The sequence below is a fragment of the Sebastes umbrosus genome, chromosome 19 (assembly GCF_015220745.1).
Source record: "Sebastes umbrosus isolate fSebUmb1 chromosome 19, fSebUmb1.pri, whole genome shotgun sequence".
In the NCBI taxonomy this organism is placed as follows: domain Eukaryota; kingdom Metazoa; phylum Chordata; class Actinopteri; order Perciformes; family Sebastidae; genus Sebastes; species Sebastes umbrosus.
Window position 1 is genome coordinate 9,692,709 of NC_051287.1, and position 21,323 is coordinate 9,714,031.

Consider the following 21,323-nt stretch of genomic DNA (forward strand, 5'->3'; position numbering starts at 1 on the left):
AACAGAAAGATAATAGTTTAAACAAGCAGCGCTCCCTTCCCTGGAGACTGAAATGCAAATTTCAAATGCAATACTCGTTTAGATGTTAGCTGTTTGAGAAGATAAACAAGGCTATGCCTCAGAAACAGAACATTATGTCCCTTTAACACAAAAGAACCACCTAAAATATGATAAAGTCATACACATTGTCCCTATGGTCAAAGACAAATATTACTCATATCTTTGTATTTCCAGTTAAAGTGTTTCCAAGTTAACAACTGAGTCCCGAGGCCACAAAGCAAAGAGAGACAGAAGACTGAAACAGGCGACGGACAATCAGAATGATTTTGTGCATTGAAGTTTTCACATCCAGATGAGTGTTATGCGACAGTAGTGTGCGTTAGGCTGAATTCACATCAAATCAGGCGTTGCGGCGATTACTTTTAGTTACTTGAAAAGTAGTCTCGGTGCAGTGGGGTAACATTTTCTGACGACATCCGTCACAAATGGTGACCTCATGAGTTGAAACTATGGCTGGGATCTACAGCTCGGTTACGTGATTAGCCACCACAGGCCGACGTCGGGTTGCGCTTCTCCAAAACTTTTTGCTGCAGGCCTCTGTGGTTTTTTTGGCACCCCAGCTACAGGTTAAACGCACTACCCATATTCAAATGAATGGGAGGACTGGTGTTTTCACCGCAGCGCCTGATTTGGTGCAAATGCAGCCTTTAGTATTGTGTAGCTCATTCTTCAGTTTACAAGGACTTCCCCTCTCGTGCACTCCTAGTGTTAAAAATCTTCACAAACATTAACTGCGCCCAGAGGAAAAAACACGCTGATATTAGTCAATCAAGTAGTTTCCCATTTAGTATCCAGAGCATAAGATCCTTTTAACTCGGGGGGGTGAAAAAGGAAAAAAATCCATCCTCTGCCGGAACTGTCCATACCATCAGATCCGACCCAGGAGAGGGAATGAGATGAAATAACCGAGGACGGAGCCCGCGATGACCCCGAGGAAGATCCAGGTGTTGTAGGACATGACACACAGCATCAGCATGTAGCCCAGAGTCACCTGCAGCATGTGGAGGGCTGTCTGGATACCGTGCAGCAACCAGCTGCAGATGAAGGAGAGGAATACATGAGTTACACCAGGTGCAATACATCTATATGTCAAGATGACGGCTTTTGCAAGTCAAGGACTTAAGTTACATATTGTTTTTGTGTTCAATCATTATGGCATGATAGGTGACACTTTTGACACCATTTAACAGAAAGGGAGGCCAATGTTCAGTTTCACATATCCAGTATCTAGTGTGTGAGAAACACTGAACTCTGCATTAATGCAGATGCACAGATAAAAATCACAAAGCAAACCACGCACAGGAACAACAGGACGCGGTGGAATGATACGAGGCTCAGATATTACTGCTGTGGTGCAGCTTAACCCAAATGACGAACCTATAATATTCACTGAGATCACTAAACTCTACACGTTTGATTTATCAAAAAACAAACTGCCTCATCGGGGTCAAGAAAGCACAAAGATGACTGCTTTTACATGTAGGATTTCAGGTTGATTTCTATGGAAGTCCATTTCTGCCATTAAAAGAAAAAATAAATAAGAAAAGTTAATCATGATTTAAAAAAAAAATGTACATGGTATGTCAATATTTTGACATTGAATTTTGAAATTAAAGGACTACACTAATTATCATTTGATCTGCTTCCAAAGTATTTTAAAAACATTTTTTTATAGCATTATCTTATATCCATTATTTATATTTTACAGCAAAATCTATGAGAAAAGACTAAATTATCACATTGTAGATTATGTTTACTTCAACCTAACTGTATTTCACAAGGACCCTGACCTGTTTCTGGTGTTTGGATCCGTAGGGGGTGACTCCATGGGGGTCAGCGAGGATTCGGAGGGGCTGCTTTCCAGTGCGGAGGTGCTTTCGCTGCGGGAGGATGTAGCGGCTGTGTACGGACACAGAGGCTGAGCCAGCTTAGATTTACTCTCCAGCCACACCCTCCACACTTTGAGCACCTCGTAGAAGACCGTCAGCAGAAAGACCACCAACACTGACAGCACCATCCCTGGAGACACAAATACACCACACAGCAATGGTAGAATAGCTTTGAATTTTCAATTAGTTTTTTATTTTATTTTAGTTTTGACTTTTCAATTTCATTTTGGTTTAGTTTTAGTACGTTTTCAGAGCATGTTTGCTAGTTTTAGTTTTTCAGAAAAGTTTAGTTTTAGTTTTTATATATTGACGGGAATTCATTCCGTCTCCTTTTTTCAGTAGTGACATATTATAGCTAAAAAAAACTAAAACTGAAATGAATTTACGTTCATTTTTATTTTATTTTTATTAGTTGTATACCCAGGCAATATCGTTTTAATTTAGTTTTAGTTTTTCTTAAAGGATATAGTTTTTATTTAGTTTCAGTAAGTTTACTTAATATATTTTTCATTGCTTATTTTTGTTTTAGTTTCAGTTTACTATAATAACTCTGCCACACACACACAATTAACTCACACAGTTGAACTCAGTGTCATAAAATCTCTCACTTAAAAGGTCTTATTGATAACATTTTAGACAAATATTTAAAAATAATAATACATCCACAGGGCTTTTAGAAAGTATGGCTCTTCCTGAAAAAAAAAAAATATTAGGATTGTGAAAAAAAATTTTGGCGGGCCAAAAATAAATGTTTTGTTTATCTCTGTGTAAGATATCTGACGTTTGGTTCCTACTTTTAACAAAGCTTGTGAGCCAATAGTAAAACAACGTTGACATCACGTGATACCTCTGGGTCGTCGTCAGTTAGTGTGGACAAAACGGATAAATGGCTGAGACGGTAAGTGCCTGGCAACCACTTGTTGTGAAGTAAATGCAATGGAACGGGGGAGGGAGAATGAAACATCTAGTAGCTGAATGTTATCAAAGTTATCAATTGCACCTTTAATGCCTTAATGGCATAGTTCAACACTTTCTTGCCGTATTAGATAAGAATCACAACTTATTTTCTAATAATAATTCCAGTTAATGTCATTGAGGCTCAACCAAGTGTGACGCCTGCACACTACTACATGCCACAAAAATGTATTAACTAGTATATTTCGATCCAACTTGGCTCTTCGTCAGATCAGAACGCTTCAGTGGAAACCACACCCCATGTTTATACATCTGTAAATCATGCACACAATAGGCAAACTCTATGATGGCAGGTGTGGTTCATCAAAACAATTCAACAAAGTACATAGAAAAGGTACATAGTACATAGTAATACTTCTAAATATCATACATACTATACTGTACGTTATATTGAAATTCACACATCACATATATCACAATCACATATATCAGAAACTACATATTGAATACATGTTTGGGTCTAAAAACCCTTCTAAAAACATTGTCTAGAATCAAATTAGAATAAGGAAAAAGACACACCTGTTGTATTTTTTCATTCAACATTTTTTCAAATCTGTGTCAGAGTCCAGAAAACTATAACTATGTATAGGAAGAGCTATCATGGTACAATCACCATTACAACCGAGTGTGTTAACACAGCATTAAACAAAGATGCACTGAGAAGTTTGGCATAGTCTGTCAGACGAAAGAATGGTTTCATAGAAAATCATGTTTATAGTCCTCAAAGTGAGGTACAGCTCAGTAATATATTACCGCATCTCGGTCACAATTCTTTAATAACCAAATGTATTCGTATAGAGTGCTCAAGGGAATATTTTTGTAGGCCAAACAGGAAGTTGGCATCGCCCTGGTTCTCTCGACAAAAAGCCAATGGGATTTTGCTATTGGGTTTTGGATTATTGCAGAAAATAAGCTCTGTAGCAAACACACGTTTATGATACTTATACATTTTGTCCAGCAAGATAATCTTCACAAATGAACACCACTTGTGTGATTTTTGACGCGTGAACGGAATCACCAGTAGTAAAAAGCGAGGCTGTAAAGGCGGACGAGTTTAGTAGCCTCATTAAGCCACTTGTTAGCAACCGCCTTTTTAAAGACACATAAAAGCTTCAAAATTCACAAGTGGGATATTTATTGATGTATTTTATGTCGTAGATCAAAACGTTAAAATCTTTTAAGCTTGTGTTAACCACAGACCTTATTTCAGGCATCTAACTAAAACCCATTGACTTCCTGACGAGGGAAAGTGCTAAAATGCTAACTCATTTCTGGGTTTTAGGACTCATTCCTGCAGCACTCTATTGGCATGATTATAGATCATGGTGCAGGAGTGGCTTGAGTCGTTTCTATGGATGTTCTGGTTAATTTTTTACTATGAAACCAGGTCAACGTTTGAATCCACTCTAACTGATGTGACTCCAAAACTAATGACAGCTGCCACGCTCCACAAATCAAAAGACTACCAACTTTTCAGAGCCCTCTTTCAAGCTTACAGACCTGAAATATAGGCTTCCAGTGGAACATTCCTATTAAAAATACATGAAAATACACAAAATAGACGTTATATAAACTTCTCCTAATGTCTATTGACACACAGTAGGTTTTAACCAGATGAACTGGTTCCAAGAATTTATTAGTACTTGGAGAGGTTCGTCTGGAGTGAACGACTGCTCTCCGTGACATCTTACCTGCAGGACCGTGCACATCCCAGAAGTCAAACAGCAGCGTCACGCTGCTCGACACTCCAAAAGTCATCTAAAAAGGAAGATGAGAAAAATATTAAAACCTCTAAACGGCTGTGTGCGCTTCACTGGGTAACTGCTGAGCTTAAAGTAGGTTATGATTAAGTTTAAAGGCACCGTTCTAATTCATAAACATAATGAAAGCAGGGAATAGGTGTTACAACAACGCTGCTGACCTCAGCTTCTTTCCCACCAAGATCAGTCATGTAAGACTGAGAGCTACTGCACTTCTCTGTGATCAGTCTCCTCCTCCCTTTTCTGGTGCAATGACTCAGGACGTCTTTGATTACAGATCCAAGCACACACGCATTTTTTATCTGTTCAAAATGTACCTTAAAGGGAGATTTATCAAGTATTTAATACTCTTAACAACATGGCAGTGGGCAAATATGCTTGCTTTATGCAAATGTATGTCTATATTTATTATTGGAAATCAACTAACAACCCTCACTGGTACTGCATTTAGCATAAAAAAATATGCTCAAATCATAACATGGCAAAGTCAAGCCCAACAGGCAACAACAGCTCTCAGTGTGTCAGTGTTCTGACTTGACTATGACTTGCCCCAAACTGCATGTGATTATCATAAAGTGGGCATGTCTGTAAAGGTGAGACTCGTGGGTACCCATGGAACCCATTTTCATTCACATATCTTGAGGTCAGAGGTCAAGGGACCCCTTTGAAAATGGCCATGCTAGTTTTTCCTCGCCAAAATTTAACGTACGTTTGGAGCGTTATTTAGCGACAAGCAAGTATGACATGGTTGGTACCAATGGATTCCTTCAAATTCGTCACTTCTAAGTGTAAAAATAAGCTTCTCACTGGACTCAACCAAAGCCTAGTCCTGAGTTTGACCCACTGATCCACCACAACCTGGTCCATGTGCAGTCTTTGTCGCTCTTTATATGACTAAAAGTATATTCAACTTGGCCGGGTGTAGCCGAATAGCTGCCGTGTGACTACTCTCACTCGGGTGCAAATAGACACTCTGTAATAACACATACTTTTAAACAAAAATATTTGCATTTCAGAATAAAACAAAGGCAGATAATAAACACCATGGATCAATAAAGAACAGTATAATATATGCATGAAAAAAATATAAAGACATACTTCCATAATGTGAAACTGAAGAAAAACCAAACATGCCTGGGAGAAGTGGCGTTCTACTCCTTCTGTTTCTAAACTTGTATTGTGGGATATTCATACTATGTGCATGCAGAATTATCTCCATACTTTCTATGTATTATGCCAGACTCAAAACCTCCTCTGTTCTACATATCATTTTTGGGATTCCTTAAACTAAAAAAATTTAATTTACGTTGTTCCGAACAAGTACCTATTCAGCTGATCTAGCCCCACAATTACAGGAAGCATTGTCCCACAAAAGCACACTCTGTTCTGCCGTGCTGCTGTCGACGTGTGACGGACAGAGGAATGTACTGTTTGTGTGGGTCTGTTACTCAGTCTGCTGCCCGGTCCCTGCCAGGCTCTTCCCTGCTAAGTCACCACCTGTCCTGGCATGACATTTCTCTCACCAGCAGCACTGTAGTGAAGGTCTACACAGAACCTACAACCTCCATGTTCTACAGCCATTCATTATTCTTTTTTATTTATTTATAAATAAATCAATAAACCAAATATTTAACAGCAACTCTAGTAATAATCCATTAATCATGTATCAGGCATAAGGCCAAGCATCCTCTGGTTTGAGCTTCTCAATGTGAGGATTTTTTCTCTTTTACATCATAGTAAAATTTATATCTTTGAGGTTTTAGACTTATGGTTGGACAAAAAATAAGCTATTTAAAGATATCACCTCGGTAGAGTCGTTCCAATACAAATACCAGTATCGGACGCATTTCTGGCCAGTCTATGCACCGATCCAGTACCGTAATTTATTAACCCAGAAAAAAATCAAACTCGTTTAACCGGAAATCAGTTCTTCTTTGCCGCTCCAAAACAGCCTTCACTGTGCTCTCGCCCTGGATGTGTCATGACTGCCGCTGGCAACGACTGTTTTAGAGCAGTGAAGAAGAACTGATTGCGGGTAGTTTGTCACAGCTGTCAAATAAGGATGCACCGATTTTACTTTTTCAGTCCCGATACCGACAGCGATACCTGGGCTTTGGGTACCGCCCGATACCGAGGACCGATCCGATACCAGTGTACTGGACCAGGCTTGACTTAAACATTGTTTTCCTAACTTTGTAAAATAAAATGTGAGGAATAAATACATAGATTAAATTTTACCAAATTGTAATAAATAATAAATTGTACAGGAGCAACTTGGTAAAGAATCTCCCAAATTAACAGGAATTACAATTCAAGTGTAAACCTTTTTAATGCAGCAACAAGTTGGTCAAAACTTAAAAGTTACAGTATAATGTATATTGGATACAAACATAGAATTGAATAGATCGGCCCCATTGTCTCCGATACCCGATCCAGCTATTTGAGTCAGTATCGGCCCGATATTCGATCCGGTATCGGTGCATCTCTACTGTTAAATAATAATAATAATAACTATATATATTTTTTTTATCACGCTGTTATCGGATTGGTACTCGGTATCAGCAGATAGCGCAAGTTTAGGCATCAGAATCAGTATCAGGTGGGACAAAAAGGGTATAGGAACATCTCTAGACATTAGGCTCTGAGAAAATGTGACGGGCATTTCTCTAGTTTTCTAATATATATATTTTTTTTTGCAGTTTTAGTCCATGATATGCTACTTTGCAATACATGTTGTCTCTTCCTGTCATGTGAAACAAAAAAAAAAGAAAACCCAAAGCTTGAGAGGCATCCGTGTGGTTTAGAGGTTTGAGGTGCATCATGTAAACAGGATGAACCTTATGATAACATTGCACTAACTGACCACATTAATTGCTGCTCTGAAAAGTCGGTTACGTCACCACACCAAAGTCTACAAACACGAGCAGTGAAATGATCAGACTCAGGCTGTAAAAAACAACAACAACAGTTTAGCCAGATTATCGAAGCCAATTCACGTGGAGGTAAAAACCAATAGTGAGTGCACTTGTAATGTCTTATAATGCGCCAGGAAGTCGGTGTTTAAACTGCGATGTATGTCTATAGGGGTTATGATTGCACCATTCTCCTTTTATTTGTTCTCCAACTACATCTGGCAGAACAAGATACCTGTCTGATTGTGTAACCGCTCAAGTTTCTTGCCCTGTCAGACTTCTTTTTAGTGATGTCACCATGTTCCCAAATCTCAACAACCGACTTAGTGAGTACAATGTTAAACTTAGAAATGATGACCAACCCCGCAAAAATATTATTTGCTTAGCTCTGATGTGTCAGCAGGACAAGATCAAAAAAAGTGGTTCCGCACAATAATGAGTTATTAACTCGCTGTCATTTTCGGTTTTATCAACCTCTAAAATCAAATTATTTTTATGTCAACTTGTCTTACTGAAATAGAGACAAACATGCACAATTAAATATAGTGAAAGGTCAAAGCAACAAGTCTATAAACAGTGCCAAAGTACTGTAATAGTGATAGAGAGGACAGAAGTATTTTGAGGAAGCATGAACTCATCACAGAGAGAGTCAAATATAGACGACTTGAGTCAACAATCCAACTCGAGGAAAGGCACAGTGATCATTGTGAGCTTATCTTTCAGGTCGCCTGAGAAAAACAGATATTTGTTTTGTTTGCCAGATGAATGTTGAGATTGCAAACAGAGAGCGAGAAAGTAGTGTCTCTACCACAAACACCTTCAGTAAACTTTCCAAGGAATAGCGTAAGTAAGTTGGCACGCTGTAGCCCACATGTACTTTTACATACCTGCTGAGCATTTTCCGAGTGCATGCCATAACTTTTGAGATTTTCTTTTTTTTTTTTTTTCAATCTGCCAGGCAGCTGTTGGTTGCCATTCAGTCAGCAGCAAATACATTTGATTGATGTATATAAGTTCAATTTAATTGTCATTTCAACCATAAAATATTATAGCTGAGATGAAACATTGTTTTTCAAAAGTCATATCTTTACGAGAAAAAAGTTGTAATATTACGAGAATAAAGTCATAACTTTACGAGAAAAAAGTTGTAATATTACGAGAATAAAGTCATAACTTTACGAGAAAAAAGTTGTAATATTACGAGAATAAAGTCATAACTTTACGAGAAAAAAGTTGTAATATTACGAGAATAAAGTCATAACTTTACGAGAAAAAAGTTGTAACATTACGAGAATAAAGTCATAACTTTACGAGAAAAAAGTTGTAATATTACGAGAATAAAGTCATAACTCTACAAGAAAAAAATTCGTAATATTACGAGAATAAAGTCATAACTTTACAAGGAAAAAAGTTGTAATATTACGAGAATAAAGTCATAATATTACGAGAAAAAAGTTGTAATATTACGAGAATAAAGTCATAACTCTACAAGAAAAAAATTCGTAATATTACGAGAATAAAGTCATAACTTTACAAGGAAAAAAGTTGTAATATTACGAGAATAAAGTCATAACTTTACAAAGAAAAAAGTTGTAATATTACGAGAATAAAGTCATAACTTTACGAGAACAAAAGTGGTAATATTACGAGAAAAAAGTCGTAACTTTACGAGAAAAAAGTGGTAATATTATGAGAATAAAGTCATAATATTACGAGAATAAAGTCGTAACTTTACGAGAAAAAAAATCGTAATATCACGAGAATAAAGTCATAATTTAACGAGAAAAAAAGGTCCTAATGTTACGAGAATAAAGTCGTAATGTTACGAGAATAAAGTCATAATGTTACGAGAATAAAGTCATAACTTTACGAGAAAAAAAGTCGGAATATTACGAGAAAAAAGTCGTAACTTTACGAGAAAAAAAAAAAAACATCACATAAAATTAGTACTTTATATTATGACTTTATTCTCATAATATTATGACTTTATTCTAATAATACTACGACATTTTTTTCTCGTAAACCTATGACTTTGTTCTCATAATATAATGACTTTATTCTCAAAATCTTAGATTTATTTTTTTCCCCCTCAATGTGGCCCTCATAGTCGCTCGTACCATCGTACCATTAGACCTACAACAATGATAAATACAATTGAAAATGTAAACAAAAAAAACAGTTATTCATTTCCACTAATTTAAAAAAAAGAGAAGAAAAATCCACAGGGAGCCACTGGAGAGGTGCTAAAGAGCCACATGTGGCTCTGGAGCCTCAGGTTGCAGACCCTAACCCTAGTTAAATACACCTTTTGCATGTCTTTTGCAAGCTGTGACAAGTAGCTAGAGTCAAAACTGGATGCATGTGGATCAACAACTTATAAGCATGCATTATGCTCCTCTTTGTTTATTATGGTGTGCTCCCTGTAGTGCATATCACATGTCCCCACACACTGTCTGACATACAAACACACAACTTACGGACATCATGGTGAACTTGCTGCCACAGGTAACAGCTGTTACTGACTCCAGTCTCCCATCATAGACGACTCTAACTCGGGCTAGATGTTGTTGCTCGAGTGAGGTGTTCAACAGTAACAGCCAGCGTCCCAGCTACTCGCTGCAGCGGAATGAAGCTACCTCCTGACTTCAACACAATAAACAGAGGGGCTGATGGGTAATGGAGTTTTTCCAGTAACTTGAATGAAAGACCCAAAAGCGCCTAAAATAACCCGAAATAAGTGATTAAAAGTCGCCCGGAAATTCATATGTTATCGTCCACATCGAGCATGATAGATACAAGTGACCATAATATGCATTATAACCAGTGTTTAGCTTACATTAGCCGAGAAATGTAGCCATGCTGCGCATGCGCAATAAAAATTACGTGGATCACGTGGTTAGACGGAGATAGCCGAAGACACTCGTAGCTTTTCGGCTACTCTCGTTGTAAAACATGAACTGTAAAAATAAAATAAAAAAGTAGTTCCTGGAAGAACGCTGATTATTGCTTGAGAGAGATAACCAAATCATAAATGAATGAATGAATGAATGAATGAATAAATAAATAGATGGATAAATAAATAATTCAATAAATAAATAGATTAATAAATAGAAAGATAAATAAATAAATTGATGTATAAATAAATAGATGTATAAATACAAAAAAATTAAATGTATATATATTTTAAGTGTATTTTTTTTTTTTAGGAAAATCAAGTCAAACTACAAAGTTAATATGATAAATCTTTGGCAGAGCGCTCTTAACCATTTGCTATGTTTCTAGGGCTATAAAGTTATTAACTTCCTCACCAAGTTAATAACTTTTTTAATTTTTTTTCCCATTTTATGTCCCACATTTCAACTGCAAACACACTTAATAATTATTGAAATATTCTCTGAACTAGTCTGTCTATTTTATGTAAAATGCATCTCTGCAGTTTCTATCAAAATGGATGATGTATGATGTATGTATATATTAATTTATCTATCTATTTATTTATTTATATATATATATATTAATTGATCTTTCTATTTATGTATTTATTTATATATATTAATGTATTTTTATATTTATATAAATAGAAATTAATATATATATAAATAAATACATAAATAGAAAGATCAATTAATATATATATATAAATAAATTAATATATACATATAAATAAATACATAAATAGATATATAAATTAATATATATATATAAATAAATAAATAGATAGATAGATAAATTAATATATATATATACATTTAAATGTATTTATTTGTATTATTATTATATTCTAGGGCTACAAAGTTATTAACTTCCTTTAAACTTTTTTTTTAAAGTTTTTAATTTTTTTTTTCCATTTTATGTCCCACATTTGAACTGCAAACACACTTAATAATTCTTAAAATGTTCTCTGAACTGATCTATCTATTTTATGTAAAATGCATCTCTGCCGTTTCTATCAAAATGGATGAAGTGCTGCAGCTGCCTGTCATCTCAGCTTCAGCAAACATGTTTATCCCAGCGTCATTTTGGTTTTAGTCTCCATTGCAGCAGCTTCTACTGGCTGCCCTTTTGTATGTGCAGCTTTAATACACACACACCTGTGGTTGCGCACATATTTTCCAGAAGGACCATTTACACTTGGATCTAGCTCTGGATCAGTAGTATATGTTATTTCAGCTGTTTTAAGTCTGAACAAATTGAAATGTTTGCTCTTATCATGTAATGCACATTTAACGGCATTGTTGTTGAAAGGTGCTATAATGTTCACTGTTTCTTAAAAGAAAAGGAAAAATTGTTCCCATTTCAGAACTGCAAAGCTGATTGTTGACATAAACAACAAAAACACATCATATATTTTTTTATTGTTATACTGTACAGTACAACTGATTCTGTACTGTATGCTGAAATATTACATTTACTGATCGAGGTGCTGCTATTAGTATCTGCATACTGCACCTGTAAACAGTTTAACGAGTAGAAAAATACAAAACCAGACACCACTCATCAATATGTGAGGGGGAAAGAATGAAAAAAAAAATGAAAAAAAACACGGAACAAGTGGGGCTTCATAAAGCTATAGTACCTTTTGGTGGAGAAAAATGAAACGGAATCAGGATCGATGAAGGCAGCGTGAAATGACGTCAGGGAGTTGAGAGGAATTGCACATATTTTCTAAAACAAGAATAAAAGTTCAACAGGTTTAAGGTCCAGTGTCCTCACCGTTTTTTAAAAGCTACATTTGTATACATCAAGTGCACTTAGCACAGTCCACAGGAGAGAAACCAGGCTGCACGAGCACATCCTGACAGAGAGGAAGAAAGTCCATCACAAGCTCCTGTCAGAGGTGGCGGGAATCCAGATTGTTTAAGGCATGCATTCACAATAATGTAGTTTGGGTTTCCAACGGTAACATCGGTTTGTCTGTGGAAATTTCAGAGTTTGATGTGTCTCCCAAAAATAACATACAAATTCTGGCAAACATGCGGCAACATGATATGCAGTCAGGAGCCAACACCAGCACTGTGATTGTTTTTTTTTTTTCCTGAATTCACAGAATGGACTTGTACTAAAATGTGGTAAAATAAGACAAACACATCGATAGTCACACAAACATTCAGGACAGCAGTTGTGCTTAAGATCTTCAGTGGGGTTAGTTTCCCACAGAAAAGTGACAATGAACATGTGCTGATGCTTTTGCAACACAGTACGGGGCTGGGTGATATGGTTCAAATCATTATAATTATATAAATAAGGATGTTTACTGTCATCAAGCTATGACACATTATGACAAATGTACGCAAAATCAGATATAAAATAATCACTGTGAATTCTGTTCTCCTGTTATGAATGAAGAGATACATGAATTAATTTAGACAAGATGCATCTGTGGAGTGATAACATGATACGATCATATCATGAGACAAGTTAAAAATGTGGAATTATCCCCCTGCCCTTGTACACAGGCAAAGAAAATGTCTCTAACAGATAATTTAACACAGGCGTGGAATCACAAATCAATTTGAAATTGTTAAGTTTGAGTGAAAACTTGTCCAAACACATTCTATTTGCACACACACCCACATACACACACACACACACACACACACACACATACACACACATACACAGTAGACGTGCACTCAAAAATCCATGCAAATTGTAAAAAGTGCTGTGTTATGCATATGTATGTTTATCATCTGCACCGACTGAAATTTCACCGATGTAACACTAAAAGAAAGTTAAGGCAACAAACAGGAGAAAAAACAACAACATATTATCTCATTCAGACTGAGACTGAAACCATGACCCATCACATCTCAAAACAACAAGCATCTCAAACCTCAATATCTCAGCTCTGCTCAACAAACACTCAATTTACAGTACACAGCAGACCTCAGTTGGTGCATCCCAGAAGCAGGGACTCAGTGAAGTATTTCAGTTTGCATTGCTGATCATGTTCAGCTCCAGTTTCAAGACTTGTTGAGATAAACTTGTACTAGTGATGACCACAAGAGGGCAGAGAGAGACTGCGTCAGTGCTACAGTCCTCACATCCAGCTGCAGGAGAAATGAGCCTCATCTGCAGATAAACTCTCCGCTGAATACAAAACTGGTGTCAAAAGCAAAACCTCTCAGTTATATGAGGTAACACATGGTGGCAGTGCAGAGACGATTCATCTTTTCCAAAAAGAGTATGCACGTGGTTATATGTGTCAACATAAATGATCTTGTCTAGAAACAATTTATTTTTAAAGGGACTGTATGTAAGTTTTTACATGTATAAACATTTTTAAATTGTTTTTTATTGCCAATGTGTGAACAGGTTGTGACCTAACCGAGCTGGGTTTCTTCTATCAGCCTGTAGACCGCTTTTAATGTGAAGAATGTGCCTTTATTTTCAGCTCCGCTACAGGGCTAACAGTGTGCAACCATAGCTAATGTTCGGTTAGAAATGGAGCCCGTCTTGCAAAAGAGGAATGTGACCGACGTCGAAAAAAAACAACTAGGATCAACATCAGCCGGGCCTTCAATTCATGGAGGGCATTAGAATTATATAGTGATATTGCGGTTTTAGCTGGCTAATGTTGGTAATGTTGTTTATCAACATGATGCCTGTCAATCACGTTCAGTCTTGTGTGTGTGTCAGTAGTATGAGCACAAGCGGGGGAAACAGGACGCTGACTGTCGTTGGCCATACTGTATGTGTCACTGTTAACAAGCAATTTCAGGTTCTTTCATAGAGCCCCTTTAAACATAAAAATCTAAATCCAATCCAATTGGTCATGTCTTTAAAAACAATATTTAAAAATATGCTGATTTTAGTGTGACTGGAATTATTTATATAACTACAGTATCAGTATTTTTAAGTTGTTTTTATTTGTTTTTACTGCTACCTCTGTTTCAAGTAACATGACTGAGAGGTGTTGCTGGGACACTAATCGTCTTTAAAGCCCTCTATGTGTAGGATTCAAACAGTGTCTGACTGGCAACTTCAAGTGGTATGATAAAACAAGACACCGCAGCAGACAGCAATGCATGCCGCTACAGTACATAGACACGGCGGTAAGTGGCGGTAAGTGCCTGGCAACGACTTGTTTTGAAGGTAATGCAATGGAACAGGGGAGGGAGAATGAGACATATTATGTTGTGGTGTTATCAATAGTGCCTTTAAGATGCTATAATCACAGAAAAATCCTACACATAGGGGTTTTAACTAGTCAAACTAGACAAACCACAACCTCTGGCAATAAGTTCTCCAGCATGAGGACAGCTCTGCCCCGCTGCTGATGAGGATAACTCAGACACAAACGGACAGCGGTGGACCACAATAACAAGTGCACAATCCGAACAAGACTACAAAAGAGGCCACTGTTTGATTTCGTCAAACATGAGCCTCCAGTAGGCCAACATCATTTTTCGAGGGCATCACAGATGCAAAAATCCATTGAAAAAAACAAGATTTGACTCCGGCCTATGAAAGAAAACACGTCCAATCACTGAATATTCTAAATGATGATCCAAAATACTTCTTTTAGGCACAGTGATGTTCACCCGTTCTGTCTGACACTACCTGATGGAACACAAGGTGAAATTAAAACTTAGATTCCATGTAAGATATGATCCCTTTTTTATACTTATTCGAGGACGAAGAAACAATCTTTGGGGGGTTCAGGGGGGGTGGAGTTATCGTCCATCCTCTTTAACCCGCCGTGTCTCTGTCCTGATTTGTCGAGAGGCGAATGCAGACAGGTGTGGGTGGGCGTGGCCATGATGCGTCATCGCCTGCTTCTTCTCTACTGTCTACTGTTGAAACTGGAGTTGGCGCTACTGCAGCTTTCCTCGTAAGTAGGTGGGGGCTCTATAACACACAAAGACAAAGAAAATAGTCAGTAATACAGTTGAAGTCCTGCCCCTTCTTCGAGCCTCTGTTCCACTAGTAACTAGTAAAATATCTCTGTAAGTCAATGGATTTTCTCATTAGGGTTTCTTTCATCAGTCTATCTGAAATGCTCAAACATGTTCCTGGGATTTTCGGGCCATATTCTGTAATAAAATAGAATAAACAACTGTACTGGACAGTGCATTTTAAACACTTCATAACCAAGATAAAACAAAGAGTACAGGCCTTTTCCACAGCAGACATTTTGACTTGTCATGGTAGGAAAATCACGTGTTACTAATAACACGAACAATGGGTCTGTTCTATTCAAGTGCTCCAGTAAGCCATGACAGCCATCATTACCTCCGCCAAGGAGCCTATGTTTACGTTGTTTGTCTATTTGTCAGCAGCATTACGGAAAAACTACTGGTCTGTTTTCCATAAAACTTGATTGAAGAACTTAGCATGGGCATAGACTGAAGTGGGCGTAGTCACCGTGACGTTTGTGGACTTTTGAAGCCTCAAGTTTGGCATTTTTGCCGTCGTGATCTTGGTTTTTTGCAACAAGAACTGACACGAGAGGGTGGAGCTTAGTACAACCGAATGCTGAATAATACATTTTTAGGCGACCCAAAATCTCAAAATTAAGTAGTAATAAAGTTTGCTGTCTTGGTTCGGACCATGGAGCCTCTGTGTTGTTGTTTTATAGATATAGGTGCAACTCAACCCGCACAAAGTGATTGGTTGATGCCTTTATTCGCAGTGCGAAAGATCAGAATAATTGACCTTGTTTCGGAAAAAAGCTTTTTTGCCTCATAATATTTGCGTTCTCTGTGAAAGTATTCATGACAAAAAAAAACTGTTTGAAAAAATGTGTTGAAGTGCAAATTAATCGCATGAAAAAAATGCCCGCAGTGTGTAAAGGCCTTAAGAAGGACATAGAACAACATTATTGCAAGAGTCGACTCGGCTCAACACTAGCCAGGGTTTATCTGGTTTTAGAGACTGAACTTTAGACAACTCATTACTTGAATTGACTGTGGTGAAAACATAAAAAGGATATTTCAAAGCATCGACTGTGATAGGGATGACAGACTCTTATGAATATTTAATCGGCCATTATACCAAACTGGTTTTGTGTCCCTGTATGCATCTGTGCATGCGTTTGTCTGTGTGCCAGTGTGAAGAACTCACCATGAGGGTAGTCCCAGCTGCTGTACTCTGGAGGGAGGATGAGAGAGCAGGAAGTGGGGACAGGAGTCGCGTTTCCCTCGGTGAAGAAAGGTATGGTGGCCCCGGTGGACACACAGAAGAGGGGAGCGGACGCGTCGGGCCGTCTGTGGCTGGGAGGAAGGGCTGCACCGGGCGCGTGGCTGAAGGCGCTGGGAGACATGGTGACCGGCTGACCTGAGGGATCCTGCTGAGAGTGACTCTTGGTGGGAATCTCCTCACTGGCCACGCCGCCCGCACACAGCCCCTCCTCTGGCTCCAACTCCGCCGGCGGGGCACTGGGCATCACGCCTGCAGCGACGGCCGCGGTGTGGTCCGGACTGGAGGGCATGGTCCTCGACGGAGTCAAGTTCACAGCGATGTTCCCAATGTACATAGGCAGAGTGACGACTGCGTCTGGAGATTTTAGTGACACCTGCAACACAAACATGATTTATGAACAGAGGACAGGCCTCAATTAGAATTTAACCTCATACTGCAAAATAGTTAAAGGTGCAGTGTGTATGATTTGGCAACTGAAACTTCTCCTGTGTGACAAGCAAAACATTTTATTTGGAATGCAATTACTTTGCAGTTTGATCATTTATTTTATCACGTATATCTAATAATATTATTAATAGCACACACACATACTGACCTGAATGAAATAGTCGATGTCTATGAGGCTGCAGCCGGCCAGCGCTGACTGAGGAAGAGGAGGGACGATGATCTGCTCTCTCCACTCTGCATGTTTTCCTGCCTTCACTCCGGCTCCCTCGACCTCTGCGATCGTCCGCAGGTCGAACACAGGCCGCTTGGTCTTATAGGTCACTTTCTGGTGTGAAAAAGTCACACGCAGACACAAAAAGATGTGATGGTTACTTCAAAACATCTTCCCCCTCCTGTAGCTTATTGGAAGGGAAAAACACTCCTTTGAAATGTATCACATCTTTTACTCTTATCTTGAGGTACAGAGAGATTTTATGTGCTCCCACATGGAAGGATTAGTTCTGTGAATGGTTATGTTTTGAAGCTTCAGAGTCCCAGCAGAGATTTATAATACATCCTTAAAATGGGAATTTCCGGGGGGCAGTGCACACTGGCTGTGCTCATGATAATGGTATTTGGGATAGCAAAGACTATGAAGACACACATTCTCATTTTTCTTTATGGATTTTATGATCTATTTTCTTTACTTTTTTCAACTCAGTGCACCTGTTTTTTACTCAACACCTGAAGAAACATAACAATAAAGACTTTGTGAGACAAAATCATATTTCTAAAGAAGCAATCTTAGCTTGTTGAGAGAAAGGTGTGGTGGTAAAAAAACAAAATGATTACTGACTATATTCAATTATCTACCTGTATGAGACTGGCTAGCACACATCCCGTGTCCTTCCCAGACTTGTTGTGGATCTCAGCGGCTAACTTGATGACCTGCCCCGGGATGTAGCCCCTCAGGTCACTGCGAGCTTTCAGCATCAGGGTCCCCGTCTTCACCAGGAGGTAGCTGAACTTCTTAGTGGTCACAGCGTAACTCGGATGCTGCGGAGGACAGAGTCACAGGATAAATGTTTGTTCCTGCGTTGTTAGTAATTCATTTTAATTTTAATTAATTTTCATTTCTGATTTATGACTAGAACAACTTGACACAGCGCTGAGCTGCATCTCAAATTAATCTCCAGGTTCCCAGCTTTCAGATGATGAACACCACTTCTATGTGACATCTACTGTTGACCTGCTATCTCTCCCTAAAGACCCCTGTTACCCCCTTAAAAAAAGTCAAAAATGGGTCTAATATGAAGAAGGGTGGGGTGGAAAAGGTTAAAAAGCCTCATTAGCTGATAATCTATTCCTGTTTAGTTCCAGAGTATCAGGAAACTCTGACAGTCATGACGGGAAGAGAGTAAATGATAAGGAAGTAAAGCAGGGGGGTAGAGGAGAAAATTAATTAGATCCTGTTCTACCATGAAATCAAATCAGACCCGACCAAGACAAACGCTGATCAAATAAAGAGATACATTACAGCGTTTCAAAGTCCCCTCTTCTCCTTCAGTCTGTACATTACATTCCAAACTTTGTGTCAAAGAACAGACATTTACATTTGTAAAGGAATAAAATGAGCATAGAGATTATTAATAAAGTAGAGGAATTTGTGCAGCGAACACTTACTTCAATGTCAGGCACCTCATTGAGGTTGAGCAGGTTGAGCAGGTAGAAGGGCCTCAGGGCTTTGTAGTCCTTAGAGAAGCGGGGCGTGTCAATGGCCGCCCTCACGCGGTAAATAATCTTCCCATAGGGCCCCTCAAAGGAAGTCGGTGTAGCAACTGAAGAGAGGATTACAAACGTTACTTTAACACTGAGAACAGTTACTGATATTTTGGGGCGCATTTTTGCATCTTCGATAACCCATAAAAATACAAAATGCTGCTTAGAATTAAATTGTTGTCAAACACGACCAACGTAAGCTGGTAGTTCCTGGTAATTTTAGTTCCGGAAACTACTTTTCAAGGAACTAAAAGGTCCCTTCAGCCCATTGTTGTTTGCCTTTCCATAGCTATCTAAATACCTGTAAAGATAAGGCAAATTAGTCAGCTGGCATAGGAAAAAGCAACATGTCATGTGATGAGGGCTGCTGGTGGTCACAGCGGTAAACACACTCTGTAGCCTGTAGTTCAGTGTACCTGCCTGTTTCATCTAAAAAACACGCTGGAAAAAAATAAACGCTTTTGTCGCACTGCGACGATATTACTGATGCACGTTGGATGTAATGAGTGAAATACAGTAGAGGAAAATGAAACTAAGAGCGTCCGTCTCCACAGTAAATCACCTGTTGAGTGTTTGATGGTTATTTCATTGTGCTAGAATGTAACCGAAGCCGTCAGCGAAGCCTAACTTAACTTTAATGTTATCAAACAAAGAGAAATGCTCTCCCCTCGTCCTAAAAAGATCCTAAATCGATACTAAAGTACTTCCTTGTTTATGAATGAAGCGGTACACGAGTTGAAGCAGCGGCGCTGTGTGTGTGTTTAACCAATCAGCGACTGTCATCCCTGCAAACTCCACCCCAAAAGGTCCGGTATTTACAAAACGTTCTACCCCCGACAAGGGCCTTTTTATGGGATAAAATGTCCCCAGAACTTAATTCAGACCCTGGTACCTGCGGTTGAAATGCAAGGAGTTCCTCAAAAGGTTCCTTGTTCCGTGGGGAAAGTTCCTACGGTCGAAAAGGGTCTATAGACAGATGTTGTTACAGCTTTTTATGTGCATATGTATCAGAAAAATATCGTTTTTTTATTGAGAAAATGACATTGTATGGAAAAGAAATTCCAGTTAAAAGGTCAAGTACATATCTCGATGTATATTTGTTAGATGAAAAAAGATTTAAACTTATTAATAAAAGGTGGAAATGATGCAATGCCTGAAAAAGCTAGATTAATCAGGCTAAAATTTGAAGTGATTGTCTTTTATATTGTTATTAGCAGGGAGAGGACGGAGCGGAAATCTGTGTCCTTATCCAAGCAGGCCTCTATCAGTGCTGTCACAAGATGTAAGGAGCCTTTCAGACTGATTCTTGCGCTTTCGTCCTGAATGGAAAAAAGGACACTGATTGTTCTTGTGACTTGAGGAAAGGGCAGTGAAGAGCAGGAAACAGGGAGGGAAAAGGCTGAAGGGAAGGAGCAAGATAAAAATAACTACTTGGGGAGAGAGCAGCCAGACAGACAGACGGAGGGAGACTCATGTTCAGAGCCAGAGGAAAGGAAAGAAATACGTATCAGATTAAAAAAAACTCTTGTGGCATTGTGATCTGTACAAACAATCTGCACAGAAATTCCAAAACAGGATGTACAAAAAGATGATTAAAGTGTGTGTCAAAATAAAAGCTGAGCCACTCTCATTATTCTAAGTGTTTCTCTTTTTTCCTCATTTAGATGTTAATGTCAGCGAGGCAGGCGGCTGCTGGAGGAACAAGTCTGCTGCTGCTGCTGTCAATAAGAATTAACCAAAGATGTGGGTTGTTGTTTTGTTGCAGACAGCTTGGTAGCAAGAACAGAGCTGTGGATGGACTAACAGAGGACAGACTGACTTTCCCTGGAGACACACCAGACTGAGCTGCTCGTGGCTGCTTAAAGTGGTCGAGGACTGCGAAGCCTTCCTTGTTCCTTTGAGCTCAGACGAAGACCTTCCTCTGACTCTTTGAGCTGCTGTTGTACTTCAAGTTGCTAACTTCACTTCAACCGGCAGCCCCCCTAACATTTCCTTTTCAGAATGGACTTGTACAAGCAAGGAACCTAGTGAGCACTTGTTGATCTGCAGGTCAAAAAAGATTTTGACACCTACGTTAAAACTGGGCCACATTTGTGTTAAAAGCGAAAGTAATTCGTGGTCCCAAGAAGATGAATCCTAATGACTTTGGTGATCCCATGCCATCTTAATTTTGGCAGCTATTAGATTTAGTCTAAGTCTTACTCTTTAGACACAAATGCTTATAAGTTTTAGTCATATTTTAGTCATTTTTATCCTTCATAGTTTGTCTAGTTTCAGTTGACGACAACTCAAAACGTTATATGCAAGTTTTAGTCGACAAAACCTTTTAGTCAAAATCTTCTGTCTGTTTAAAATGTTGTCCTAGTTTAGTCCTGTGT

The 21,323-nt window shown here is 38.5% G+C and overlaps 2 protein-coding genes across 2 annotated transcripts in view; both read right to left on the reverse strand.

Moving 5' to 3' along the window:
- Positions 1-619: 619 nt before the first annotated feature.
- slc31a2 (solute carrier family 31 member 2) lies at positions 620-10,419 on the reverse strand. The gene is made up of 4 exons (XM_037753209.1): positions 10,074-10,419; positions 4,616-4,682; positions 1,851-2,079; positions 620-1,094 (listed from the first exon to the last, which is right to left on the reverse strand). Exons 1-4 carry the CDS (start codon positions 10,080-10,082, stop codon positions 929-931), a joined length of 471 nt encoding a protein of 156 aa, XP_037609137.1. The 5' UTR covers positions 10,083-10,419; the 3' UTR covers positions 620-928.
- A 4,780-nt stretch (positions 10,420-15,199) lies between these two features.
- The window catches only part of arrdc1b (arrestin domain containing 1b), a 38,329-nt gene continuing 32,205 nt past the window's right edge, over positions 15,200-21,323 (reverse strand). Inside the window, exons 4-8 of the mRNA XM_037753080.1 lie at positions 18,850-19,004; positions 18,040-18,222; positions 17,336-17,512; positions 16,663-17,113; positions 15,200-15,447 (exon numbers count right to left, since the gene is read on the reverse strand). Coding sequence (XP_037609008.1) covers positions 15,383-15,447; positions 16,663-17,113; positions 17,336-17,512; positions 18,040-18,222; positions 18,850-19,004 — 1,031 coding nt within the window. The 3' untranslated portion in view covers positions 15,200-15,382. The remainder of the gene's footprint in view (positions 15,448-16,662; positions 17,114-17,335; positions 17,513-18,039; positions 18,223-18,849; positions 19,005-21,323) is intronic.

What these genes read in the sequence shown, in the direction of transcription:
- slc31a2 (XM_037753209.1), bottom strand. An exon ending in GGATGTGCACGGTCCTGCAG is followed by an intron (nt 2,080 to 4,615) that starts GTAAGATGTCAC and finishes TTGTGTCTCCAG; the next exon opens with GGATGGTGCTGTCAGTGTTG. An exon ending in GATCCAAACACCAGAAACAG is followed by an intron (nt 1,095 to 1,850) that starts GTCAGGGTCCTT and finishes CTTCATCTGCAG; the next exon opens with CTGGTTGCTGCACGGTATCC.